Source organism: Elaeis guineensis, chromosome 5 (assembly GCF_000442705.2).
Source record: "Elaeis guineensis isolate ETL-2024a chromosome 5, EG11, whole genome shotgun sequence".
Taxonomy (NCBI): domain Eukaryota; kingdom Viridiplantae; phylum Streptophyta; class Magnoliopsida; order Arecales; family Arecaceae; genus Elaeis; species Elaeis guineensis.
In genome coordinates, this window is record NC_025997.2 from 29,675,856 (window position 1) to 29,699,838 (window position 23,983).

At 37.9% G+C, this 23,983-nt stretch overlaps 1 protein-coding gene across 1 annotated transcript; it reads left to right on the plus strand.

Moving 5' to 3' along the window:
- The first annotated feature begins 8,470 nt into the window (after positions 1-8,470).
- On the plus strand, positions 8,471-22,143 carry LOC105045246 (potassium transporter 7). The gene is given in 11 exon segments (XM_010923458.4): positions 8,471-8,677; positions 11,388-11,418; positions 11,421-11,545; positions 11,547-11,631; positions 11,725-11,973; positions 12,146-12,196; positions 16,206-16,466; positions 16,551-16,603; positions 20,070-20,184; positions 20,276-20,530; positions 20,779-22,143. Coding segments are annotated over 11 exon segments (2,352 nt in total). The 5' UTR covers positions 8,471-8,638; the 3' UTR covers positions 21,867-22,143.
- The last annotated feature ends 1,840 nt before the right edge of the window (positions 22,144-23,983 follow it).

The window sequence follows — 23,983 nt, forward strand, 5'->3', positions numbered from 1 at the left end:
GCCCGCCTTCAGAGGTGGCTGTCTGAGAGAGTCCACCTGTCCCTGCACAAGGTTCTGACGAGCTTTGCTCCTTGAGGGGACTATGGGAATTGTCTATAGCCCTTGGCGGGAGGAAGCTGAATTACGATGGCTGAAAGTTTAGCTGGTCCACGAGCAGCAGGCAGTCAAGCTGAGGCGGAGTTCGAGTCTTGAGAGGAGGCTTGAGAGTCAGAGGCGAGACCGGTGGTTCCACCAGATGTTCAGGATATGCTGCTGAAAAAGATGGAACTAGAAGAGGAAGTGAAAATTTAAGGCAATCCATAGCAAGGGCCAGAACTGAGAGCTCGAAGTCAGAAGAAACTGGGCTTCCTTAGAGCCTCTTTTTTCTTCTTTCTTTTTTTTTTTTTTTTTTGGCTTTTAAGGCTTTGTAACGTGTATTCACCAACAAATAAAATGAAATTGTCTATTACCTTGTCCATTCTGGTATTAAATGGTTGTTTATCAAACTCCATTTGTCTTCCGTCTTGTTTGGCGTCGATGTAGTTTGAAGGTTCCTGATCGTCGCCGGTGTCGATTTGCCCTTAGGGACTAGAGATTTTCGATAAGGGTTTCTCTCTCATCGAGATGAGGTCTCTTGTGCCTTTGACGTAGTTCATTTTTCACCTATCATTGGTGTAGTTCATCGCTTTTTCTTTTTCTCTCTCTTTTCTTCTGTGTTTGAGTGAGGGTCTTCCTCTGCTCTTGAGGGATCGTGAGAGTGTAGAGGAGTCATTGAGGAAGCTTTCCTCCTTATCGATCATCGAGTCTTTGTTTGCATCGGGACGAGGTCCTCCCCTTGTCCCACAGTCGGTTTCAGCTCGTGTCAGGATGAGATTCTCCTCCTGTTCCTAACAAGGCTGTGGGGGCACATAAGGGCCGTTGTGAGGGCCTCTCCCCCCATCCGTCTTTAGAAATCAGCTTTCGATTTTGCTCATGTTAGGATGGGTTCTCCTTCTGTTCCTAACAAGGCTTGGGGCAATAGGTCGTCTGTAAGGACCTCTCTCCTCATCCGGTCTTAAGAAACTGGGCCTTCGGCTTTGCTCGTGTTAGACAAGGTTCTCCTCCTGTTCCTAACAAGACTGTGGGGGCACATAAGGGCATCGTTGTAAGGGCCTCTCCCCCATCGTCTTTAAGAAATCGGGGCCCTTTCGGCTTTTGCTCGTGTTAGGACGAGGTTTCCTCCTGTTCCTACAAGGCTGTGGAGGCACATAGGGCCTATTGTAAGGGCTTTCCCACCGATCTTTAGAAATCGGACCTTCGGCTTTCTATGTTAGGACGAGGTTCTCTCTTGTTCCTAACAAGCTGTGGGGGCACATAAGGGCGTTGTAAGGGCCTCTCCCCCATCCAGTCTTTAAAAATGGGGCCTTCGCTTTCTCATTTAGGAGAGTTCTCTCCTTTCCTAACAAGCTATGGGGGCACATAAGGACGTTGTAAGGCCCTCTTCCCCCATCCGTCTTTAAGAATCGGCCTTCGCTTTGCTCATGTTAGGACGAGGTTCTCCTCCTGTTCTAACGCTTAATTTCATTTGTATGGGGGAGTTATCTCCCGTCGTTATAAGCTCATACCAAAAGAAAGAATGCGGAAATATGAAGAGAATTTTTATTTAGGACAAAGTTATTGGTAATACATTCGTAATTTTTCGAACCCTATAACCGCGGAAGGTCTGCTCCCCCCGAGTCCGCCGAGACGGAGTTGATAATCTCAATTGGAGGTGATCTTCTGGCTGCTCCTCCCTCCTTGCGGTTCGACTGCGGCAGGGCCCTAGGTCGATCTTCCCTTCCTTCAGGTCGGTGGTCGAATGAATCTGTCGAGCTGACCTCGTCTGATGAGCTCCTCGATCTCATCTTGGAGCTGAATACACTCCTCGTATGTGGCCGTGGTCACGATGATAGAGGTAGATTTGTTCGGGTTGCGCTTTTGAGGTGCGACGTATCCTCTCCGACTTGGGAGCTGCTCTCTAACCTCCATAGCACTTGAGTTTTCAATGCATTGAGAGGGGCGTAGCTGTGGAATCTCTCGGGAGGAGAGCTTCGTCGAACTTGACGGTCTGGGCTTCTCTGTTTACGAGCTCGGAGAGGAGTCCGGATGCGCCTGTGCCCGGGAGGAGTTCGAGAGCGTGGCGAGCTTCACTCGGCCATTTTTTAACTGCGGGCTTGCTCGAGTCTCCCGCTGCCGCTCTCTCCGGTCTCCTCATCCTTCATCTTGAAGCTTCTTCTGCTCGGGCATGTCCTTCGGCCCGAACCAGCAAATCGACAAAATCTGGGGTACTTCTTTTTCAAGGAGAACAGAAGGTCGTTCTTCTGAAGGCCGCCTTTCAGATGGCCATCCGCGATCGATTGGTCAAGTTCCAGACCTCCAATGCAGCGACGTTGAAACGGTTGACGTAAGCCGGATAGATTCCCCCTCCTTTGCTTGATGTTGATGAGGGACTCCGAACCTCTCCGGGATGCCGGCTGCTAACAAAATGAGCCACGAATGGTGGCTCATCTGATCCAAAGAAAAAGATGGTACCCGACTTCAACGTCGAGTATCAGTTCCTTGCTGCTCCCTTCAGGGTGGATGAAAAGCTCGACCAGAATGGCGTCTGGCACGCCATGGAGCAGCATCATTGTTCGGAAGGCCTCAGGTGGTTGCTCGGATCCGGAGGTTCTGTCATAGCTTTCGAATTGGGGGAGCTTGAAGTTTGGTGGGATCGTTCCTTCATGATCATTTGAGAAAAGGGAGGGTCAGTACAGATATCCTCACCATAAGCAGGGGGAGCATGGTGGAGTTCTTCGATCCGCCGGTTCATCTCTTGGAGCCTTCGATCCAGGAAGTCCTCTCGATTGTGGGTTTCGAGGGTCTTCGGGACAGAATGGAGGTAGAGATCCTCCGGAGTAGAATCGTGATCGGACTGAGGGCTCTCCACCCTCGGATTTGTCTTTCAGGAAAGACGGGCGACTGGCCCAAGTGGCCCTCTACGTCGGATTTTGGAATTTCGGATGTTCTCTCCAACGCACCAACGCCTGCGCTGTTGTTGTGTTGCATGGCTGCACTGCTTCAGTGAGGCCTCTGATCTGCTGAACCAGCAGGTCAATTGGCTCCGCCCGATCACCATTGGGAGGAGAGGAGCCTGGAAAACTGGAGGTGAGGCCGGAGCTTGAGATCTGCCGCGGAGACCGTGGATCGCCTGGTGGATGCTTTGCGGGGAAGCATCGGGTGAAGATCTAGTAGAAGAAGGGGAAGCCGCGTGGAGTTTGTTATAGAGAGTAGTGGCGTCAGGGGTCGTTCAGGCCACGTGGAGCTTGTTGCGGAGAGTGGAGTGGTGTCCATTATCGGGACTTGCCAGAGAGTGGTGGAGCTGCATGGAACCCGTTGCAGAGAGTGGAGCAGGATGGTGGCTCTTGTTGTGGCTTGTTAGAGAGTGGGAACCGCATGGAATCCATTGCAGCGAGTGGAGTAGGGTTTGTGGCTCTTGTCATGGCTGAAGCTCGGCTAGGATGCCTGTCAGGCGGGAGTCACCTGCTGTAGAAGCTCGGATGGAGATTTTTTGTTGACGAAGTCCGGAGAAGTCCGATCGCTATGGAAGTTCGTCTGGGATTTATCTGATGGGGAAGCTCACCAGAAGATCGTCCGTCGGGGAAGTCCGATTTTATGGGGAGCCTGGTAGGAGGTCGGCCGGCGATGGACTTCAGATAGCGCTGGGGAGGCTCGGCAGACATCGGAGATCGACTATCGCAGAGACCCAGTTGCTGGAGCTCGTCCGTCATAGAAGCTCGTCTGGAATCCATCCGCTGGAGAAGTTCGGACGGACTTCGGTTCTCGCGAGAGGTCGAAAGGGGGCCGTTTATTGTAGGATCTCGGGCGAGGACCAGTTGTCGTGGAAGCTCGGAGTAGTATCTCGCTGTAGAAGTTTGTCCAGAGCCCACTCGCTATGGAGTAGCTCGGCTGGAGTCTACCTGTAACAGAAGTTTGGAAGAAATTTGCTTACAGTAGATATCTGGGGTAGACAGCCCGCTGTAGGAGTTCGGAATAGACCGTTCGTAGCAGAAGTTCGGCTCTCGTGGGAGCTCGACTAGGATCCGGGAGGCGATTGACCGCCGTAGAAACTTGGAAGGAGTCTGGTTACTGTAGAAATCTCATTGTCGGAGAAGCTGGATGCTGACGAAGCTCGGAAGAAGTTCGGAGTAGGGTCGTCCGTGGCCGAAAGAAGTCTGGGAGAGACTCGGGAATGGTTGGCTACTGTAGGAGGTCGACTATTAGTGAGGCCCAGAGGGCCTTTGGGGCGGCCCGGTGGGTGAACGCAGAAGTCCATTGTCGAAGAAGTTCGGACGGCCGAGGGAGTTCGGAGAGGTGCCACATACAAGGTCGGGAGCCGGAAGAGCCCCGAAGGATCGGTCTTTTACAAACTTCGGCTGGGGGTATTTTATACCCAACACTACTAAAGTTAGTGATTTCTTTCATGATAAAAATTAATTTTGTTAGAAAACTATGTCACCAAATATAAGGCCCTAATTTTCATCGTATGAAGAAAATTTTTATGAGAATATACACTATATCATGATAAAATTTAGTATCATTAATAATTCATAAATTTCATGATGAAATATCTTGTATCATAAATATTTATATTTTTGGTGATTTGAATTTCTCACCATATATTTTTATTTTATTTTTAAAAATTAGAAATTTTTATAACTTCTTTCTATGATAAAAATAATAGCATCAATGAATATCTGGTGCTAATTTTCATCATTTGGAAATTTTTTTTTTGTGATGATATTTATTATATTATGACAAAGTTAGTATCATTAACAATTTCGTGATAAAATATTTTGGATCACTAAATATTTATATTTTTTATGATTTTAATTTCTCATTATCTATTCTTATTTTATTTTTAAGAGTTAAAACTTATCTAAGATCATTTTTTATGATAAAAATAATAGCATCAATGAATATCTGGCACCAATTTTCACCATATGGAGAGATTTTTTTACAATATTTACTATACAGTTATAAATTTAGCATCATTAATAATTCATAAATTTTATGATAAAATATATTTTATCATTAAATATTATATTTTTAGTGACTTAAATTTTTCATCATATATTCTTATTTTTTTTTATTAGAACTTATCTTGACCATTTTTTATGACAAAAATAAGTGTCAATAAGTATTTGACATCAATTTCTATCATACGGTGAGAAATTTTTATCATAATATTTACAATATCATGACAAAATTTACATTCATAAAAATTTTATAAATTTTATGACAAAATATCTTGGGTCACTAAATATTTGTAATCTTGGTAGCATAATTTTTTTCTCACGTATTCTTCTTTTATTTATAAAAATTAGTAGTTATCTATAAATATTTTTTATGATGAAAATAATAGCATCACAAATATCTTACGGTCACTAAAATTCTTAATTTTTATGATGAAATATGTTGGATTATTGATTATTCATGTTTTTGGTTATTTACATTTCTCATCATCTATTATTGTCTATGATTTTTTTTCATGATAAAACTATTATTACCATCAATGACTAGTATGGCTGTATGCTTACATCTATAGTGGCTAATACTTCCATTTCACATGCCTCTCCTAGTACATGATAATATAGGTAATATATTTTTTAAATATTATTTAATAAAAATTTAATAAATTTTTTTGTAAAAAATAATAAAATTTATGTAACTCTTATACTATAATTCTTTAACTACTTTTATATTTTGCATGCAGATTGATGATGATATTATGGTTCATTATGATTCTGATATTTTTGAAGATTCTTCAAATTATGACTCGAAATTATTTTTTTTGTTGTTTGTGAGTTGATTTTTATATGGAATATTATCTTTTTCTTATGGATGATAAGTTTAGAACAATAATAGATGTTATGAATATTTATAAGCTTTATTTGTATAGGCAATATATATTTATTTACAATAAAATTTAACTCAACAAATTTATATTAATATTGATAATAAAATTTTTTTTATCATTATTTTGTCATAAATTTGATACTTTGGTGATAAATTTTTATCTCAAAAAATATAATAATTGGTGATGAAATTTAATGCATCATAAATTATCATCATATTCAGTGATAAAATATTTTTTATTATTATATGTTCATCAGAAATGTAGTATAGTATATATAGGATAAAGTTTTTTTGTAGCTAAATTCAATATTTAAAGTGATGTAATTTTATTCATCATAAAATTACTATAATTCTTTTATAAAAAAAATATTATCATATTATAACACGATCAAATAATATTTTATGGATGAATTTTGTTCGTCATCACATTCAATAATTTATGATGAACGTAATTGTCATAAAATAACAATAATACTCAATAATAAAATATATTATCATCAAATCTATATTGCATTATATAATTTTATAGAAGATTAATTATTAAATATTTTAGTGATGATAGTGTACCTTTTGATGATAAAATTTTTAAAACTTTCATTACAAATAATTTTGTTATAAAAATATAACCTTCTTGATGATAAATTTGTTAAGACAACTAGAGATTAATTTTTAGTGATGAAAAATACCATATTGTGATAGAAATGATCATTACTAATATTTTTTTTAATTCTATGATGATGAATATATTTTCATCATAATTAATATATATTTAGTAATGACATATTTTTATCGTCATTTTATACCTTTAGTTATGCACTTTTCATAATAAGTATTATGATGATTTTTTTTATCACTAAATTTTTTTAATATTGAAATTAATTTTTTACTAATGATTAGTTTAATTAATTTTATTTTATTATTATTTTTTTGATACAAGTGAATGACCATTCACTTTGATGTGAGTATAGTCTAAAATTAAATTATAAAATATCCTGCAGGATGAATATGTCTCTCTTATCTTTACATTCGGTCTTCAGATTTAAGTAGTTAATTATGCTATTGGTTTGATAGAGCTCTCACCAGTAGCTATCTTCAATAGGAAGGTAGAAGATAATGGTTGCTCTAAAATCAGAAAAGAATCAGGTGAGTTTCAGAACAATCCAAACCCAATCAACGGTCAACCTTTCGTACAAAAAGAATTTTTGTTTATAAATGAGATAAGTATGCATCAATTTCTCCGCACTGAGGTCTCTTTTGGGAATTAAAACTCCTAATGGATTTGATTTTACGTTTAACTTAATCATAATGACATATATGCTATTATAATCTCAGACCTGCAAGTAATTATTCTTTTTAATTTTTGATACAGACCGCTTTCTTTTATTTATTCGTTTAAAATCTCGTTCGTCCGTACGTTGTCCACGCGAACTTGCTCTATGCGCGAAAAGCAACAAGATCTGTGGGCCCATCTGGTCAGCCATTCAGTGAATGGATTATACACAGTGGCACGCGGTTCCCCGCGGTGTTATCGGCCCCCTTCCTACCTACTTATCTGGGACGGATGATAGGGATCCCTCACCGCCCTCGGCTTACTTGCACCTAGATCCTCTGGGACCATATTTGACTCGAGCTTCACACCAGCTCGGTTGAACAAATGAGATCTATTTTACAACCACGGCTATTTATGCATCAAATGATGGTCCATGATTTTGTATGAGTTTTGTGAATACGTGAAGTATAATATCTGTGCGTCATGTAGGACTCTATAATCAGGAGATGCCATGTGATATATGATAGTTATGATTATGGAATGTAATATTTGATTCAATCTTAATCTAGATCGTGGGCAAACTTGTTTGGCTCGAGTACTATATTTTATAGTAATTTTGAACAAAGCTTTTTTTCCCTCTAGATTTTTAAGAAAAAGACCACTAAATCATGAAATTTATAATATTTTAATCTAATTGTGATTGTAATACAAGCTATGGATTAAATTCGATGACCACATATGAATAGCATCAGTATCTTGTAATTTATTTTCACATGCAGCACGATAAATATATTTTTAGACAGCAACCAAATTGCCTTATCTGTGGTCTGATTATTTTATAGGTTGACACAAATATGCAAAAAAAAGAAAAAAAGAAAAAACTCCTAGCCAGAATATGACTTGTAACATGAGAAGGAGTTTCCAAAACATCGAGCTTCGCGGATCTGAAATTTGGTTTATTTTATAGAATATCATGGGATTAATGGGAGATCAAGCTTAGCCATGTCATTTGGTCAAGTCTTCTATAAATTTCTTGTTATTGCTTGTATTTTTTCTCATTGAAATCAAAGGATGAGGAGGAAGCATGTCAAGTTTTTATATTTTTTTATCTATTTTGATCGAAGTTGTATCATCGCGTAGAATTTGGTTAGGCTTAGGCTGAGTGCGTGAGAGAGTGCGCAAAGTCGCCCACCAAGATTGCGGTAAGAGTACCTTTCACTCATGGGGAGGTGACGCATCCATCCAGCTCAGCGGTGGGTATTTGCCGAGTGTCGTCGTGCTCAAATCGTCCGTCCCACTCCATTCTATTTTACCAACAAATTCCTCTCTCTCTCTAGATTTTTTTTTTTTTTTTGTTTTTTTCTCGTTTTGCTGCGACCTACGATTTGAAATGGAGATTTCTCTCTAATCGTCTTGATTCGCTCTCGTCCGCGGTAGATAATAGCAGCGGCGGCGGCGGTGGAATCGCTCGCAATGGATCAGGAGAGAGGGATGGCTTCCGACAACCAGAGGGTGAGCACTGTGTATTGTTTTTTTCCCGATTAATCTAGGGTTAGGTTTAGTGTTGGTGTTACTGTAGCTATCCAATTTTCCAAAACTTTATCGCTCTTAATATTTATTCATAGATATGCGGAGTTTTACTCTCTCTACTTTTATTATTATATGATATTTCTGTTTAATAACTTTCTTTTGACATGGTATATCATGGGATTGAAGTTAAAAAAATTGCTTTCTAAGATGGTTAAAGCTAGATTATATAGATATTTGGAAATAAAAGGAGCTTATCTAATTGGGAATTTGTAAGTAATGGTTTTAACGATGTATTTCTTTGTTTTGGTCGTCTGTGAAATAGTTTAGATTTTGGATGAGGTCTTGAAATTTAGTTAAAGTTGGGATTTCTAGCGCAACTGGAATTTGGTACCTTGTGTTTGTATGTTTAATCCCGTAGCTTGGAGGATATAAAGAGGAAAAGGGTTGGGTGCGGATGGTGGGGTAGCGAAAAAGTAGGTGTCGAGGCTTTTGTCGGAGAGGGCTGGAAGAACATATGACTGGTGAATTGCACCACCGTTGTCTATGACAAAATATATGATGAGTCTGATTAGAACAACCTCTTGTATGGTTGAAGGATAATTCTGAGGAGGTGGCTCAGGGGACGTTGTGGCCAGTGGAAATTGGCAAAAATGCTACCAAACAAAATAGAAAAGTAGGGAATAATATGATTGACCCTCTTGCTAATTTGAGTGCATTGCATTACTTGTGACAGGGCATGTCAATCTTCATAGTATAGATTACACAGACATAAATTATATTAATACGACAACCAGATATAGATTATGCAGATATAGTTTATATTTTATCTATTGTTCTTTATCTATTTAGTTATACTCAATGGTAAGAGTGAGAAATACATCATCATCACAATCAGATGCATGGTCATGTGCATGGAACTTGTTAGTCTGTACGGCCTTCCTTCCAACTCAAGATGTGAGATTCCAGAGAATTTTCACTTAAAAAAATGGAAAAGAATCAAGAAGGAAATTGAACATTTGTCAAATAACACACAAGTCAAGTATATACTTCCTATAAATATATGGAAATCAGACTTTTGTTAGTATGTAACTTTCAATACTCAAAAGCAAGGTTTTAAGCACCGGTGGAAGGGAAGTATCCGGCCGCCCTACCCCATTCTTGTGAGAAAATGGGACTAAGATGAAGGTTAGGTAACCCATCCACACAAGAAAGAAAGGAAGGAAGATGGAGAAAAGAAATAAGGAAATCAAAGAAGAAGAAGAAAAAAGGAAGAAAGAAAGGAAGGTAGAAAATGAAAGGAAGGAATGAAGGAAGAAAGAAAAGAGGAAGAAAAATAGAAACAAAAAAGAGAAAGAAAAGAAGGGATAAGGAAACAAAAGAAGAAGAAAAAGAAAAGAAAGAAAAGGTAGAAAAAAAGAAAGAAAAAAGAAATAAAAAAAGACAGAAAGGAAAGAAAAAGGAAGGAGAGACAGAGGTTGTCTAGAGGGATTGCCATTGGGATGGGTTAGGACGTTGGTATGTCCATTCCAAGGAGAAACAAGGACGCCACCGAACCCCATGGATTTAAAACCTTGCTTAAAAGTATGTTTTCTATTTTAGAAGTACTGTAGAAATGATTTAGCAGCGAAGCTTACATGCATAATTTTGTGCTAATATTAGTTTAAATAATTGCAACTTACAACCTATCTACTTGAGTTGAGGAATTCGATGTTTTGATAGTTGCTACAAATTGCTATCTGATTTTTGTTTCCAAAGCAGTACTTATTATCTGATTTTTCCCCCCTTAAAGCAATCCTCATGTTTTGCACCTTGGACCTCCTGAAGTGCAGCCCCTTAGGGGTGAGGTGTCAGTCAATTAATCAATCATGCTAACAGTTGTTGGCACTATGTGTTTTTTTTGTATTAAAAATGGTGACAAAGATATTATCAATGTTCACTTATAGTAAGGGAGATCTTATGTGGTATGCTTGTACCATCAACTATCTCAGTTGATTAGAAGATAACAAATTAGCACAGCTGGCTGAGATCCATGAATTTGATATATCACCTTAATGTTCTGCAGTTGCCAGTCCTTCATGACCAAAACCTAATAATCAATACTTTTATTTGTTGTCCATAATTTTTCATTGGAACCTGTATCAGGGAGATGCCTATGATCATATGACTTGAAACAATCCTCCTTAAAAAGAAATGCTATAAGAAAACAGATATATATATATATATGAAAAGGCTCTTGCTTTTTAGATATTACACCTGGATTTGTAGAATTCTTTATCCCTGCAATTGAACATTAGTATTTGGTTTCTGCTTCTGGTGTCCTAGAGAAAGAGTTGAGGGGGTTGTTACATAGGAGGTATTTAACAAAGGAAAACACTTCTTTGAAGTGTCATATAAGCAAAAAAAGCAATTCAATTGCCTTCTTCTTTCTTTTTTTGTTTTTTTTTTGTTGGCAAGATGCAAGCCTCAGGTCTGTGGCTAATCAGTAACCTACCTTTGGCTGCATAATAGAAATTTACTGTTTGTAATACAAATCAACTATTGATAGTAGTATATGATGACTGTCTTTTAGGTTTGAACCATAATTTACCTTCAAGATGTTCATAGGAAGCTCTCAGTTATATGGTTACTGTATCTAATAAAATGCAACATTATCCTTCAATAACGGAGAATCTGTTGGTCCATCAACTTGCAGATTCACTGGAAGGCTTACTACAAAAACCTGTTTCTTTAGCATATCAAAGTTTTGGGGTGGTGTATGGTGACTTGAGTACATCTCCTCTTTATGTGTATCGAAGTGCATTTTCTGGGAAGCTACGCAATCATCAAGATGAAGAGACAATATTTGGTGTAATTTTCCTTGATTTTTTGGACGTTCACTCTGATCCCATTGCTGAAGTATGTCATCATTGTCTTGAGTGCTAATGATAATGGTGAAGGTGCATGGAGGCTTCCTTTGACTATCCATTTATTTATTTTTTATTTTGTTTTCTTATTCAATTTGCACTGATAATTTGTGGTTTTTTGTATAGGAGGACCATTTGCTCTATACTCTCTCCTTTGCAGACATGCAAAGTTTAGTTTGCTTCCTAATCAGCAGGCAGCGGATGAGGAGCTTTCTACTTACTATAGGCATGGACAAATGTCTCGTAATATGATTACCTCTCCATTGAAAAGGTTTCTAGAGAAGCATAAAAGGCTGAGAACTTGCTTACTTCTTATAGTTCTATTTGGCGCTTGCATGGTGATAGGTGATGGTGTTCTTACACCAGCAATTTCTGGTAACAATGCCATAGATTTGCAGTTTTTTCTCTATTTTATTATTTTCTGCATGATGCTTACTAATTTTGATACACGTTGGCTTTTTGTACAAGATAATTATTTCATTGTCATTTTTGTCTGATGCTACACCTCAATTTTAAGTTTTCTTTTCTTTTCTTTTATTTTTTGCAGTGTTGTCATCCATTTCTGGGTTGCAAGTTCGTGCGAAGAAATTACATGATGGTATGCATGAATTTTGAAATATCAGCCCCACCTCCCTCCAAATATATATGGATATATGCCAATTTAAAATTGCTGGTTGTTTTTAGCATAGTCACAAATTCGACATTCGGGAACAATTCAGTTAGATGTAATTATTTGGAATTTGGAAAATATCCAAAAAAAATTTTCAAAAATTCAAAAAGATATCAGGTAACAAAGAATTAGAACAATAATAAAACTAAAAAATATGGACTTACTAAGGTTTGTTAACTAAAAAATAAGTATAGGAGGCAAAATAACAAATGATAGCAGAAAACATTGCTATTAGCAATGATATATGGTATCATTAATTTGTGCCACATAAAATTTCTCAAAAAAGTTATAAAATAATTCATCAATAAATCACAAATCTGTGTGTAATTCCAGAATAATTGAATAGTTTTGGATTGACTCATTCTGGAGAATTATTTGGAAAACCATTTGGTCAAGAGACAAAATGAGAACAATTGGAGAAATTTTCAATAATTCCAAGAGTTTATTTTGTAACTATGATTTTTGTAAATTTACTTAATATCTTAATGTTAAACTTATTGTTGCGAAAACTATAGCATCACTTTTCCCTTTTGAATAAATAGATTCAATTTGAAGCTTGGAGGTGTTTCTCTAAGTATTGAACTTAGGTAATTCCATGTGCTGGTTTTTTATCTCTTTTGCTAAAAAGACAAGAAAGAAGAAAAGGTCCTGAGAGAGAACTTTGATGCATGGACTGGCTACCTTTCTTCTAATCCAATAGTCTAACAGCTGTTGTTACTTGTAAACTGGGAGGTATTATGATGGTGGTACCAATGACCTGTGTTTGAATCCCACCCTCTTTCAATTTTGGCCAGGGTTCCTCCCATCCTGCCACTTTTTTTTTAATTTTAAATTTTAAGTATGCTTTACTACTAAAGCTTAAAGTGTTACTTAAATCTTGAATTTTAAATATTCGCTTTTGAGTCATTCCTCGTGTGTGTGTGTGTGTGTGTGTTTGAAGCCATTTGTGATTGTATAATATTGGTCCATCCATTTTGCATGGATGTATATGTGAGTTTGGGTATTTAGGGTTTATTGGTATTGTATATACATAGTAGTGAATTTACTAATACACCATTTAGCTTTATCAGCAGGTACCCGGAAGAGCCTCAGAAAATTGTGATCATTTTATTTATGGAAGTTACTAAATGCATTTAATGTATGTATGGGTTGTATGATTCAAAAATCCCCTAGTGGTTCCCACATCATGTCCGATAAAGCATTCTTCAGTCATTTCACCACCATTAAACACTTTATTTACGAGTCTTTCACCTATATAGTAGAATTTGTCTTTATACTTCTATGAAGTGCAATAAATAATAGTATGTAAGGCAGCTCTCTTTCTTTAGCCAAAAGAGCATAATTTGTGGCCATCCAAAGTGAATCACAATATAAACGTCTTTAATCATATTGTCATCCGTAATATAGATCAAACTAATTGGCTTTGTTTAATTCATTTGCAATATGAAGTGGCTTTTTTGCACTGGTAATGATATGGAAGTTATTGGTAGAATATAAGGCCTCATTTTGGCTACTTTATAACCTTGATCAAATTGGCTTAGGCTTTCAGTGTTGAGGAGTAAGGGTGGGAAAGGTTGAACCATATGGTTGGCTTGAAGCAAGCTAAATATTTCTGGCACTGTGTACTTTACTAACCATATGGTGTCAACACTTGCGATGTTTGGCACAGAGACATTTAGGATGGCATCAACAAGTATGCTAGAAGCATGCTAGCATGCCCTGGGTAACAATAAAGTGGACTAGCCCTTGAAGCACTCGTTGGCCCCTAGGATAGTGCTAACAGCTCACAGAATTATGGGCTAGTCAAGGAATAGATCGGTTGATTAGGAAGTCATGAGGTTCATGGTTAAGAGACATTAAACATTATTGGAGAAAGAAGTGGAGCAGAAAATGCTTTTGGGTTTACTATGTTTTTTTCTCTATTTCGAATTTGCTCCTCTCTTCTTTATCTCTCTCAGGTAGGGGTGTCAATGGAGGTCAATAACCCACTAACCTGAGCCAAAACTGACCCAAAACATAGGGTTAGATATGAAAAACTAGCCCAATAAGCATTGGGATGGGTTTGAATTCTGAAATTAGATCCAAGTCTTATTAGGTCTGGTTATTAGGTCTGGTTTGGATTTAGGTAGATCCATACTCGAAACCTGAAATCTGACCTGACCATATGCATACATGTAGACATATGTATATACATACACACATAAATACATAGATACATATATAAATACATTCATGTGTGTAACTATTATTTTTTCTTTCTAATCATAAGATTAATCAAATAGTGTAGAAAAATTGTATGATCTGGTTCCACCAAATTCCTATCTATGTCATTTGTGGTAGTATTCTTATAATGTTTCTATGACATGGATGTTTACAAACAAAAATAATGGTTGAATGGATGTCTTCGAGATTCAATTTTTACATTTTTATATCATTATATTTTTTTTTGTGTTTCATAGTTCATGAGGTAGCATTTTGAATGCATTAAATAATTTGAGAAAATAGTATCAATTTCTATCTGAAACCCGACCTAATATTCATCATTTTTTGGGTCCAACGTTGTGTATGGATATAGAGTTTAATGGGGTTTGGGTTTGTTTGAATTTAACAAATATATTTTGGGTTACATATGGATATGGCCAAATCCAACTTGAACGCGACCGCCTGATAACCCTACTCTCACTTTATTTGGATGCCCACGTCTGGATGCCTCTTGGTTCCTTGGTTAAGTTTCTTTTTTTTTTTTTAAGGTATATAATTGACAAGCCACGGCTTAAATTAGGTTGACAGGTTGGGTGTGAGTCGTCATAAAATGACAATTTATGACCTGACCTGCCAACTCAATCTGCAACTAGGTTCAGGTTTGGCATGAATGGGTCTGGATCATAAATGAGTCGACCGACCTAACCCGTTCATTCAATAGGTTGGGTTCAGGATTAGAATTGTGACTTGCTAAACCCATTTTGACCATTTAATAATTAAGTTGGGTCATGACTCGACCCATTTCACTAGTTTAGGACTTGCTTAACTTATTTAAGAATTGCTCAACTCATTTAACCAGATTCAACCTTTCTTTAAATGGGTTATGCAGGTCTGGTCAGATCACTAAAGCCAGCTTTGGTTTTGGATTTTTGACTTGTTTAATTAGTAGTTCAGTTTGAGTTGACAGATTTTTGACCTGATCTATATCTAACTTGACTTGCATTCTACCCGATTGTCACCCTTAGTAAATGAGTCGGACATGGTTTATTCTTTTTAACCCAATTGTAAATTGGTCAATTATAGGTTAAAGGTTTCTTGAGATGACCTGAATTTGATCTGAGCTAAGCTAGGCCTGACCTGATCTATTGCCACCTCACAAATTAAAGAAAACCTTTTTTCTCCTGTGGTTTTTGATCTTTGTTATCATTTCTTTTCTTTTTGCATGCAATTCTCTTGGCTTTTGTGATACCATCTTAGATATCCTTGCGTCCATTATTCTTACCTTTTTGGTTCTAGTTTGCCACCTGTTATTGGATCTAATCATTCATGAAAACTCAGGAATTCTACATAGTTTCATTTCTTAGCAAGAGTTATTATTGCTGAGATAAATAAAATTATTTTTTAAAGCAAATATGCCAGTTGTGGTTGGTTGCAAACATGATGTTCTATTATTTAATTAGCATTTTTAATAATACTTGCTTAATAACAACCTTTATATCTTTATACCTGTTACAGAGAAAATACCCTAGTTTCATTTTGTGCAGAAGTAATTCTAAGTTTTGCTGCATTAGAAAATGCTTGATTGTCATGACATCTATATTAGCCGTTTATATAACAAAATGTAAAATATCATTCATTGATATGTTTACCATCTAGATTTTCGAAACTTTTTTCTTGATAATTGTCATTATTGTCTTGCTTAATTTCTGAGAACGCTATATTATCTAATGCACAGCTGAGGTGATTATTATTGCCTGCATTGTGCTGGTTGGTCTCTTCGCTTTACAACATAGAGGTACTCACAGGGTAGCCTTTCTATTTGCACCTGTTGTCATCATTTGGCTCTTGTGCATTGGTGTGATTGGTCTGTACAATGTCATTCACTGGAACCCCACAATTTATCATTCTCTTTCTCCACACTATATTATTAAGTTCTTCAGAAGGACAGGAAGAGATGGCTGGATTTCTTTAGGGGGAATACTCCTTTGTATTACAGGTTATTTTGCAGAACCTAGCCCAAGACTCCTGTTGCTTTAATATATTAGTAGCATCTTATGTCAAATTTTCATGATATCTGCAGGTACTGAAGCTATGTTTGCAGATCTTGGCCACTTCACTGATTCATCCATTAAGGTGTGGTAGCTAAACATATCTGTTTCAGTCTTCGTGAAGTGATCAAGTAGAAATTGTCTAAAAGAAGAAAGCGCCATCATGAATATGATGATATGAAAGCAAAATATCTTTTCTTTCAAACGCATATTAACTGATGCAAAAGCAAACTTGTCCTTTTTTATTACTTGTCATGACTAAATATAGAGTTGTGCTTGTGATCATTCATATTACTGCCTCCCTTGAGTCACATTGCTATAGTAAACACCAGTGGATGCCCATTACCTCTTTCTTTTCCATTTTCCTCAAATGTTAAGATATATCACAGTGCCTAGTTTCTGATAATGCATAGCAGTGATATATCATATGTAATATTGAAATTCAAGAGGCAAAGTGATAAGAGTAAATACTTACATGCTTGAGGACATTAAGCCAATAACAGAATTAAACCACACTTTATGAGCAATGACACCACATTCAAGAAATCATGTACAGAATTCATCAGTAGACTATAATTTGGAATTCCCATGCTAGAACTTATACATAATATTGAAATGGTGTATACAGGCAAAACCTTGAGTTTTGGTAGTATAATAAGCATGTACTTGCTAATAGACCTACTTTGTCTATGCCCCTTTTCCATCTTAAGGTAGATCATGCACTGTTTTGAAGATCATCAGACTTATAGAGATGTTTTTTTGGTTAATATTGATTTCGTAGATGACTTTCAGTCCATTTTCAGACAAAGTGTTTGAGAAATTTGATGATTTTTGTGAGTAATTCATGGTCTCATGCAAATGAGTAATTTTTTGAGATCATTCATATTTATCATATTGTGATTATTTATTGAGGTGTCTCTTATAGTTTGGCTCTCTCTTTGTTCTTTTATTTTTTTTGAGTTCTTGATTTTTTTTTACAATTTGTTTTGATAACATATTTGAAATGTTACTGAGTGACAATAAAATAAAATAGCCAAACAATGAGAAAGGAGGGTGTGAGAGCAGTGGTATATAAAGATGAGAATGACTAGACACTAAATGCTTAAGGTTTGCTATATTTATAATGAAGTTAAGGCAATGTTCGTGTATTTATGACCATTACCAGGAGATGAGTAATAAGCAGAACCAAAGTTGGTCGAATTGGTATTGAGGCTTGTATCAGCTAGTGACTGGTTCAATACACTATTAGTCTGTACCATATCATGTCTAGGCATGCCAAGAAGGGAGAGGGAGGGGGAGAGGAAGAAGGAGAGGGAGGAAGAGGGAGATAGTGAGAGAGATGAAGGTGGGAGGGGTAGAGAGGGAGGGGGAGAGAGGGAGAGAAAACTCTAACCCTAACCTTAGGAGAACCGGGGGTGAGAGAGAAGAAGAAGAGACAGAGGGATGGATATAGGGGGGAGAGGGAGAAGGAGAAGGAGAGGGCGCAAGAAAGATAGGATATCTGAGTTGCTGTCGGAGATGATTGAGGGGAGCATTGGAGTCACCTTCACCGGTGGTCTTCGGCGATGGGTATTGTGGAGCTTTGAGCTCCATCATGGCAGAAGGAAAGAAGGGGGGGGGGGAGATCAAATGAGAGAGAGGGAGAGGGAGAGATCAATTGTGTGTGTGTGTGAGAGAGGGAGAGGGAGAGATCAAAGAGTTTGAGACCTCAATGGTGCCAACGCAGGGGGGTGGGGGGCTCGGTGGTTTTTAAGGGACTAAACCATCCCGGTTCATTTTGGTATGGCCCGAACCACATGGTTCAAGATGGTTTGGCTAACCTTGGGCAGGACCTTTGCAGTAGTTGAACAAAGGTTGTAAGAGCAATTTTGTGAAAAATAACAGATGCTAAACAAGCTGAGTTATTCAACAAAACCACATGAAGCATGATTGGTAAGTGTGAGATTTCTTTGCATGATGATAGTGACTTAAGGGAGACATTTAAATGTACTCTAAGCTTGGAGGAAAGCCATGGGTAAAACAATTTGATAGATATGGAATTTTAGGTTATAGAGGTTTGGTTACATTAATAAAAGGTTAAAGAGGTTTGGCAAAGCGTGATCATCCTATTTTGCACCTAAACAACATGAGCTTGTAACTTTTTTTCTTGACTTGGGCATCCATATATCTAAATGACATCTTTCTATTTTTTTTTGGCTGGTTTACTAGTTTGGATGGTGCTTTTGTGCAATCTCAATATGGGTGTTGATTGCTCAAAATCTTTTTCTGAAGGCTTTTCGACATTGCAACTAGTTGATTTCAAAATTAGCAATGATTAATACAATGGGAAATGCTTGGCATTCCCCCAAGAACTCCCCCAAATAGCTGCAACTCATGATTTTTCTTCAACTGCCAAGGCCAGAGTTGGCTTTGTGGCCCCAAATTAACAACCAAACCCCCATGTACACCTTGTTTGCCACTTAAAACCAGGTGTACTGCCTTTTTTTGGAGGTTATTGGGCAAATATAGCAGCACTCTAGTGCAAATTGGAGATGAGTTGCCAATAACAACCAAGGAAGGAGAGAATGACCATTGCGTCTTAGAGCAAGAAAAATCAAGATAATGAAGCATAGATGTAGAGAACATAGAAAAATGTAATGCGCATGAAAAATTAGTTCTTCATAAACCTCTGCTTGTGTGGCATATGTGATGTATTTTTTGAGTATCACGGTGGTCATGTGCTCCCACCACAGTTTGAACCTTGAACGTTTCCCAAGAGCAAAAGATCCAAAGAGAGAGGTGCCAACCAACTGAGCTAACAGCTGTTGATTGTCCATAGATGTTTATATCATGAAAGAAGGACAACTGAAATAGCAATTGAAAAGTTTGAAGTATTTGGGTCGTGTCAAATTACTAATTGAAGGCTGCAAGTGCAGCAAGTGACTCGGATAGGAGTGGTATGCCAAGCAAAAGAGAGGATGGCATGCAAAATCGGCCGAGAGACAGAATGAAGACAACTGATGAGAACCTGCATTATTGGTCCTTTTTTTTTGGGGGGGGGGGGGGGTGCGGTTATTTAGTTGTTATGCTTTTTCTATGAATCAGATTTAAGAAAGTTGAAGAAATGCATAGGCTTTTTCATGATGCTTTACTATGTAAGTGGAAGTTCCTCACTGCTGCTCCGGATGGCTCCTTTTGCATACTCATTTACCTTTCCTACCGTTTGTTCAAGTCACTCCACACCCTCCCTTCCCCCAAAGAAGCTTTTTTTCCTGCTCTGCCTCTCCTCTCTACCTCATTCTCCTTTTCATTTCTTTGAACCCTACAAGGAATTTCCTTGCTTGTCTGAAGTTTGTACCATAAAGAATTCACTCTCTGATTGAAGGAGCACTCAGATTTTGTTTTGGTGGCCAGGTGGGCACTGTTTTTTTTTTTTTTTTTGCTTCTGCCAGAATGGTCATGTATGCAGTCTTACCTACTTGCATTTTTCCTATAATCTTTGCATGTACACTTTCTTACCCGATTCATGTGGTTTATACTGTGAAAGTCAATGACATTGTTGTTATGTGCAGGTCGCTTTTGTTGCTGTCATTTACCCTTGTCTGGTGTTGCAGTATATGGGGCAGGCAGCATTTCTTTCTAAAAATTTTTCTGATGTATCTACAAGCTTCTACGAATCCATTCCAGGTATGCCTCAATACTCTCGGATATGCAACATACACATGCTTTGGGTTATTTTTGTGCTTGCCTCAATACACATGCCTCAATACTCTTGCAGAACCTGTGTTTTGGCCTATTTTTGTGCTTGCCACTCTTGCTGCTATAGTTGCTAGCCAAGCCATCATCTCAGCAACATTTTCAATTGTCAAGCAGTGTCATGCTTTGGGTTGTTTTCCACGTGTCAAGGTTGTCCACACATCAAGGTGGATCTACGGTCAGATTTACATACCCGAAATAAACTGGATTCTCATGGTCCTTTGTCTGGCTGTCACTGTGGGTTTTCATGACACAACTCTTATTGGAAATGCCTATGGTAACTGACTATATCAACTTGATAAATATTATAAAGCAAAAGCTCAAAAATTTTTCTCTCTTATTACTACATATTTTCATGGTTGTCCCAGAAATAATGCTTACATATCTTTGCATAAATTTATGCTTCCCTCTGCTCTTAATTTTTGTGAATCAGTATTAGCTCTTCTGTATACTTAATGCAAACTAATATCACCAGCCACCTTCATATATTAATTTTGAAGCTGGATACTTGTTTTGTAATTTCAGGTATTGCATGCATAACTGTAATGTTCGTGACCACATGGTTGATGGCATTGATTATCATCTTTGTATGGCAAAAGAATGTCTTATTTGCTTTGTTGTTCCTTATATTTTTTGGATCAATTGAGGCTGTTTATCTTTCATCTTCAATTATGAAAGTTCCCCAGGGAGGATGGGCACCTCTTGTGCTCTCGTTTGTTTTTATGGTCATCATGTATGTCTGGCACTATGGCACTAGAAGGAAATATCAATTTGACCTACAAAACAAGGTCTCTATGAAATGGATCCTCACTCTTGGTCCCAGCCTTGGAATTGTTCGTGTACCTGGAATCGGACTTATCTACACAGAGCTGGTTACAGGAGTACCTGCTATCTTCTCTCACTTTGTCACCAACCTTCCTGCTTTCCATCAAGTTCTTGTCTTTGTTTGTGTGAAGTCTGTGCCAGTCCCATATGTTCCAGTGGACGAACGGTATCTTATAGGTAGGATTGGTCCCAGAGCCTACAGGATGTACAGGTGCATTGTGAGATATGGGTACAAAGATGTGCAGAGGGATGATGACAACTTCGAAAACCAGTTAGTGATGAGCATTGCCAAGTTCATTCAGATGGAAGCTGAGGAAACATCGTCAGGGAGTTATGACACATCTCCTGAAGGAAGAATGGCTGTTATACGAACTTCCGAGACATCTGGCTCAAGGCTGGTAGTGAGGGATGCTGATGAGAATGTGGGTGACTCTACCATTGTGAGGAGCAGCAAATCAGAAACACTTCGAAGCTTGCAATCACTATATGAGCAAGAATCACCAACTGTGAGCCGAAGACGGCGGGTTCGATTTGAGGTGTCAGAAGCAGATTCTATGGACCCACAGGTTAGAGAAGAGCTAATGGCCCTTGTGGAAGCAAAACAGGCAGGAGTTGCATATATCATGGGTCACTCTTATATAAAGGCCAGGAGAACTTCATCATTTTTAAAGAAGTTTGTCATCAATGTTGCCTACTCTTTCCTTCGAAAGAACTGCAGGGGCCCAGCGGTGGCCTTAAACATCCCTCACATCAGCCTTATTGAAGTGGGTATGATCTACTATGTGTAGCTGGGTGCTCCTTATCTCATCAATCTCTTTTTTGCATGGCAGCAGAGGAAGGTAAGCTATTCAGGTAGTTAAATTTCAGCTTTGGGGCATCTTTTCTGTTCTTTTCTTTTCTTTTGTCCTGGAAGTCTTTAAACTGTATCTGTATTTAGTAATTTATTTTACTCCGGGAATTGTAACAAAATCAATATAAAGGACTTGACATGGTTATGTGTGGCCATGCATGTAACTTGTGCAAGCGTTCCAGTTTTTGACATGATACCTAGGGAATTGTAACTTAGTTGATAGTGTGTGCTCCATGTAGTTTGCTGTGGTTAGATGTGGCAAATTAATCGCATTGGTAAGTTTTTTTATAAACCCTGTCTCGGTCGCCACAAATTGCTCATCAAGCTACTGTGGTTCCCAGGCTGTGGTCAGAAGTATAGCTCATCAGTGTGGGGATAAACAAACCAATGTTTCTCAGCAAAGGGGGCATGGAGAGACTATGCTCTGTTGGAAAAAAGACTGGCATTTTTATGTGCGAACTGCTCATGAGTGAAGCTGGGTATGGTGGCTTGCTTGATTAGAAACCTTTTGAAAAAGAAGAAATGGTCTCATTTTTCAGTTATCGAAATGTAAGAAAGAACTAGGATTGCTTGCTAAGAGAGCTTTTAGATTGAAGGCCATGTTTTCAGTTGTTAATCTACTGTGTCAACATGAATAATTATTAATCTCAATGATGCTCTGGTCATTGTATTGCAAACAGGAGATGGCTGACTGCTTGAGGGAAGATGGAAATTTTGAGTCTCTGTTGTGGTGACTTTTCTGACAAGAGAAAATGCTTAGCATGCTTGACATGCAGCACTGCTGCTAACCACAAAATGGTAAATGTCATGTCAATTTATGCATGCAGCTTAAAAATGACCAGTTTAGGAATTGTATGAAAGAATCATCACAAATCAGCTCACAGATCATAGTTTATGTCCTGCTTGCATGATCTATCTGATTGACATCTGCTAAATATAAGGCAAGCTGAAAATTAGGAAGATTTAATATAAATATCTCAAGTTTGTAAATCTAAGACCCTTCTTTCCATGCAAGACATGAGTGTTTAGAACTTAGGAGATTTTTTAAATACCATTTTGGCCACAAACTAAATCTGTGGGTATAAATCTTCTCTTCTGTTCAGACGCTGTTAATATCTTTTTCAAGCCGAAGACAATCCGTTTTGTCTTCTGGTAATGATAAAGAGCGTTCTGTCTAGCTTGATTTTTTTGTGCAATCTAGAGATCGTTGGAGCAATTTTAACCTTGTTGACTTCTGTCTAATTTGATCTCTTGCATCAAATGGTGTTTGAAGCCCTATTCATTTTAGTGCCCAACTTTCCATGATAATTGGTCAGATGAATAAAGAATAGAAACCCAAATATCTTGTTGCGACAGTGCAGGTTTTCTTTTGTCATTTATACCATCATAATTACAGGTTAAGCATTCTTTTACCAATCCAGCCTGCACTAGTTTTACTCGAATATTTTCCAAGATGTCCGGATTTACAGTTTGTCTTTCTTAACCCAGCTGGGAACTATAAGCAGCTTTGGCCAATGTGCTGAGCCTTGCTATCGAATTGCTGTACCGGAGATGCAAGGTTTGGCATGTCGCTAGTATTTGACGGGACTGGCTTTCGGTGCATGGGATGAATGTTGGAGAATGTGAAAGATGATCCCCAAGGAGTAACTAGAACTGATATGGGTCATGTCATATTGGCTGTGACTATAATATTATATCTGTTGGCATATATTTGATATTGTCCACGTACGCACACACATGCATGCACCCATACACATGCGCACATGCATGCATGGGAACATGTGCACATACATGCGTGCATAGATGTGTGCACAATTCACATACACATGCAAAATAGGTCTTCAATGCATCCTCTCTCTCTTTTTTTTTTTCATCTTCTTGATACAGACAGATGATCACGACTTTAGTGTGAATACAATCCATGGAGTTAGAAAATAAAAGATCTTGCAAGATCTTAGGCATATCTCATCGTATCGTTAGGTCTAATTTCTAGTATATTCAGCAATATAAGAAATGATTTAGTCTGCCGCTTTCTTCCTTCATCCGACAATGAGA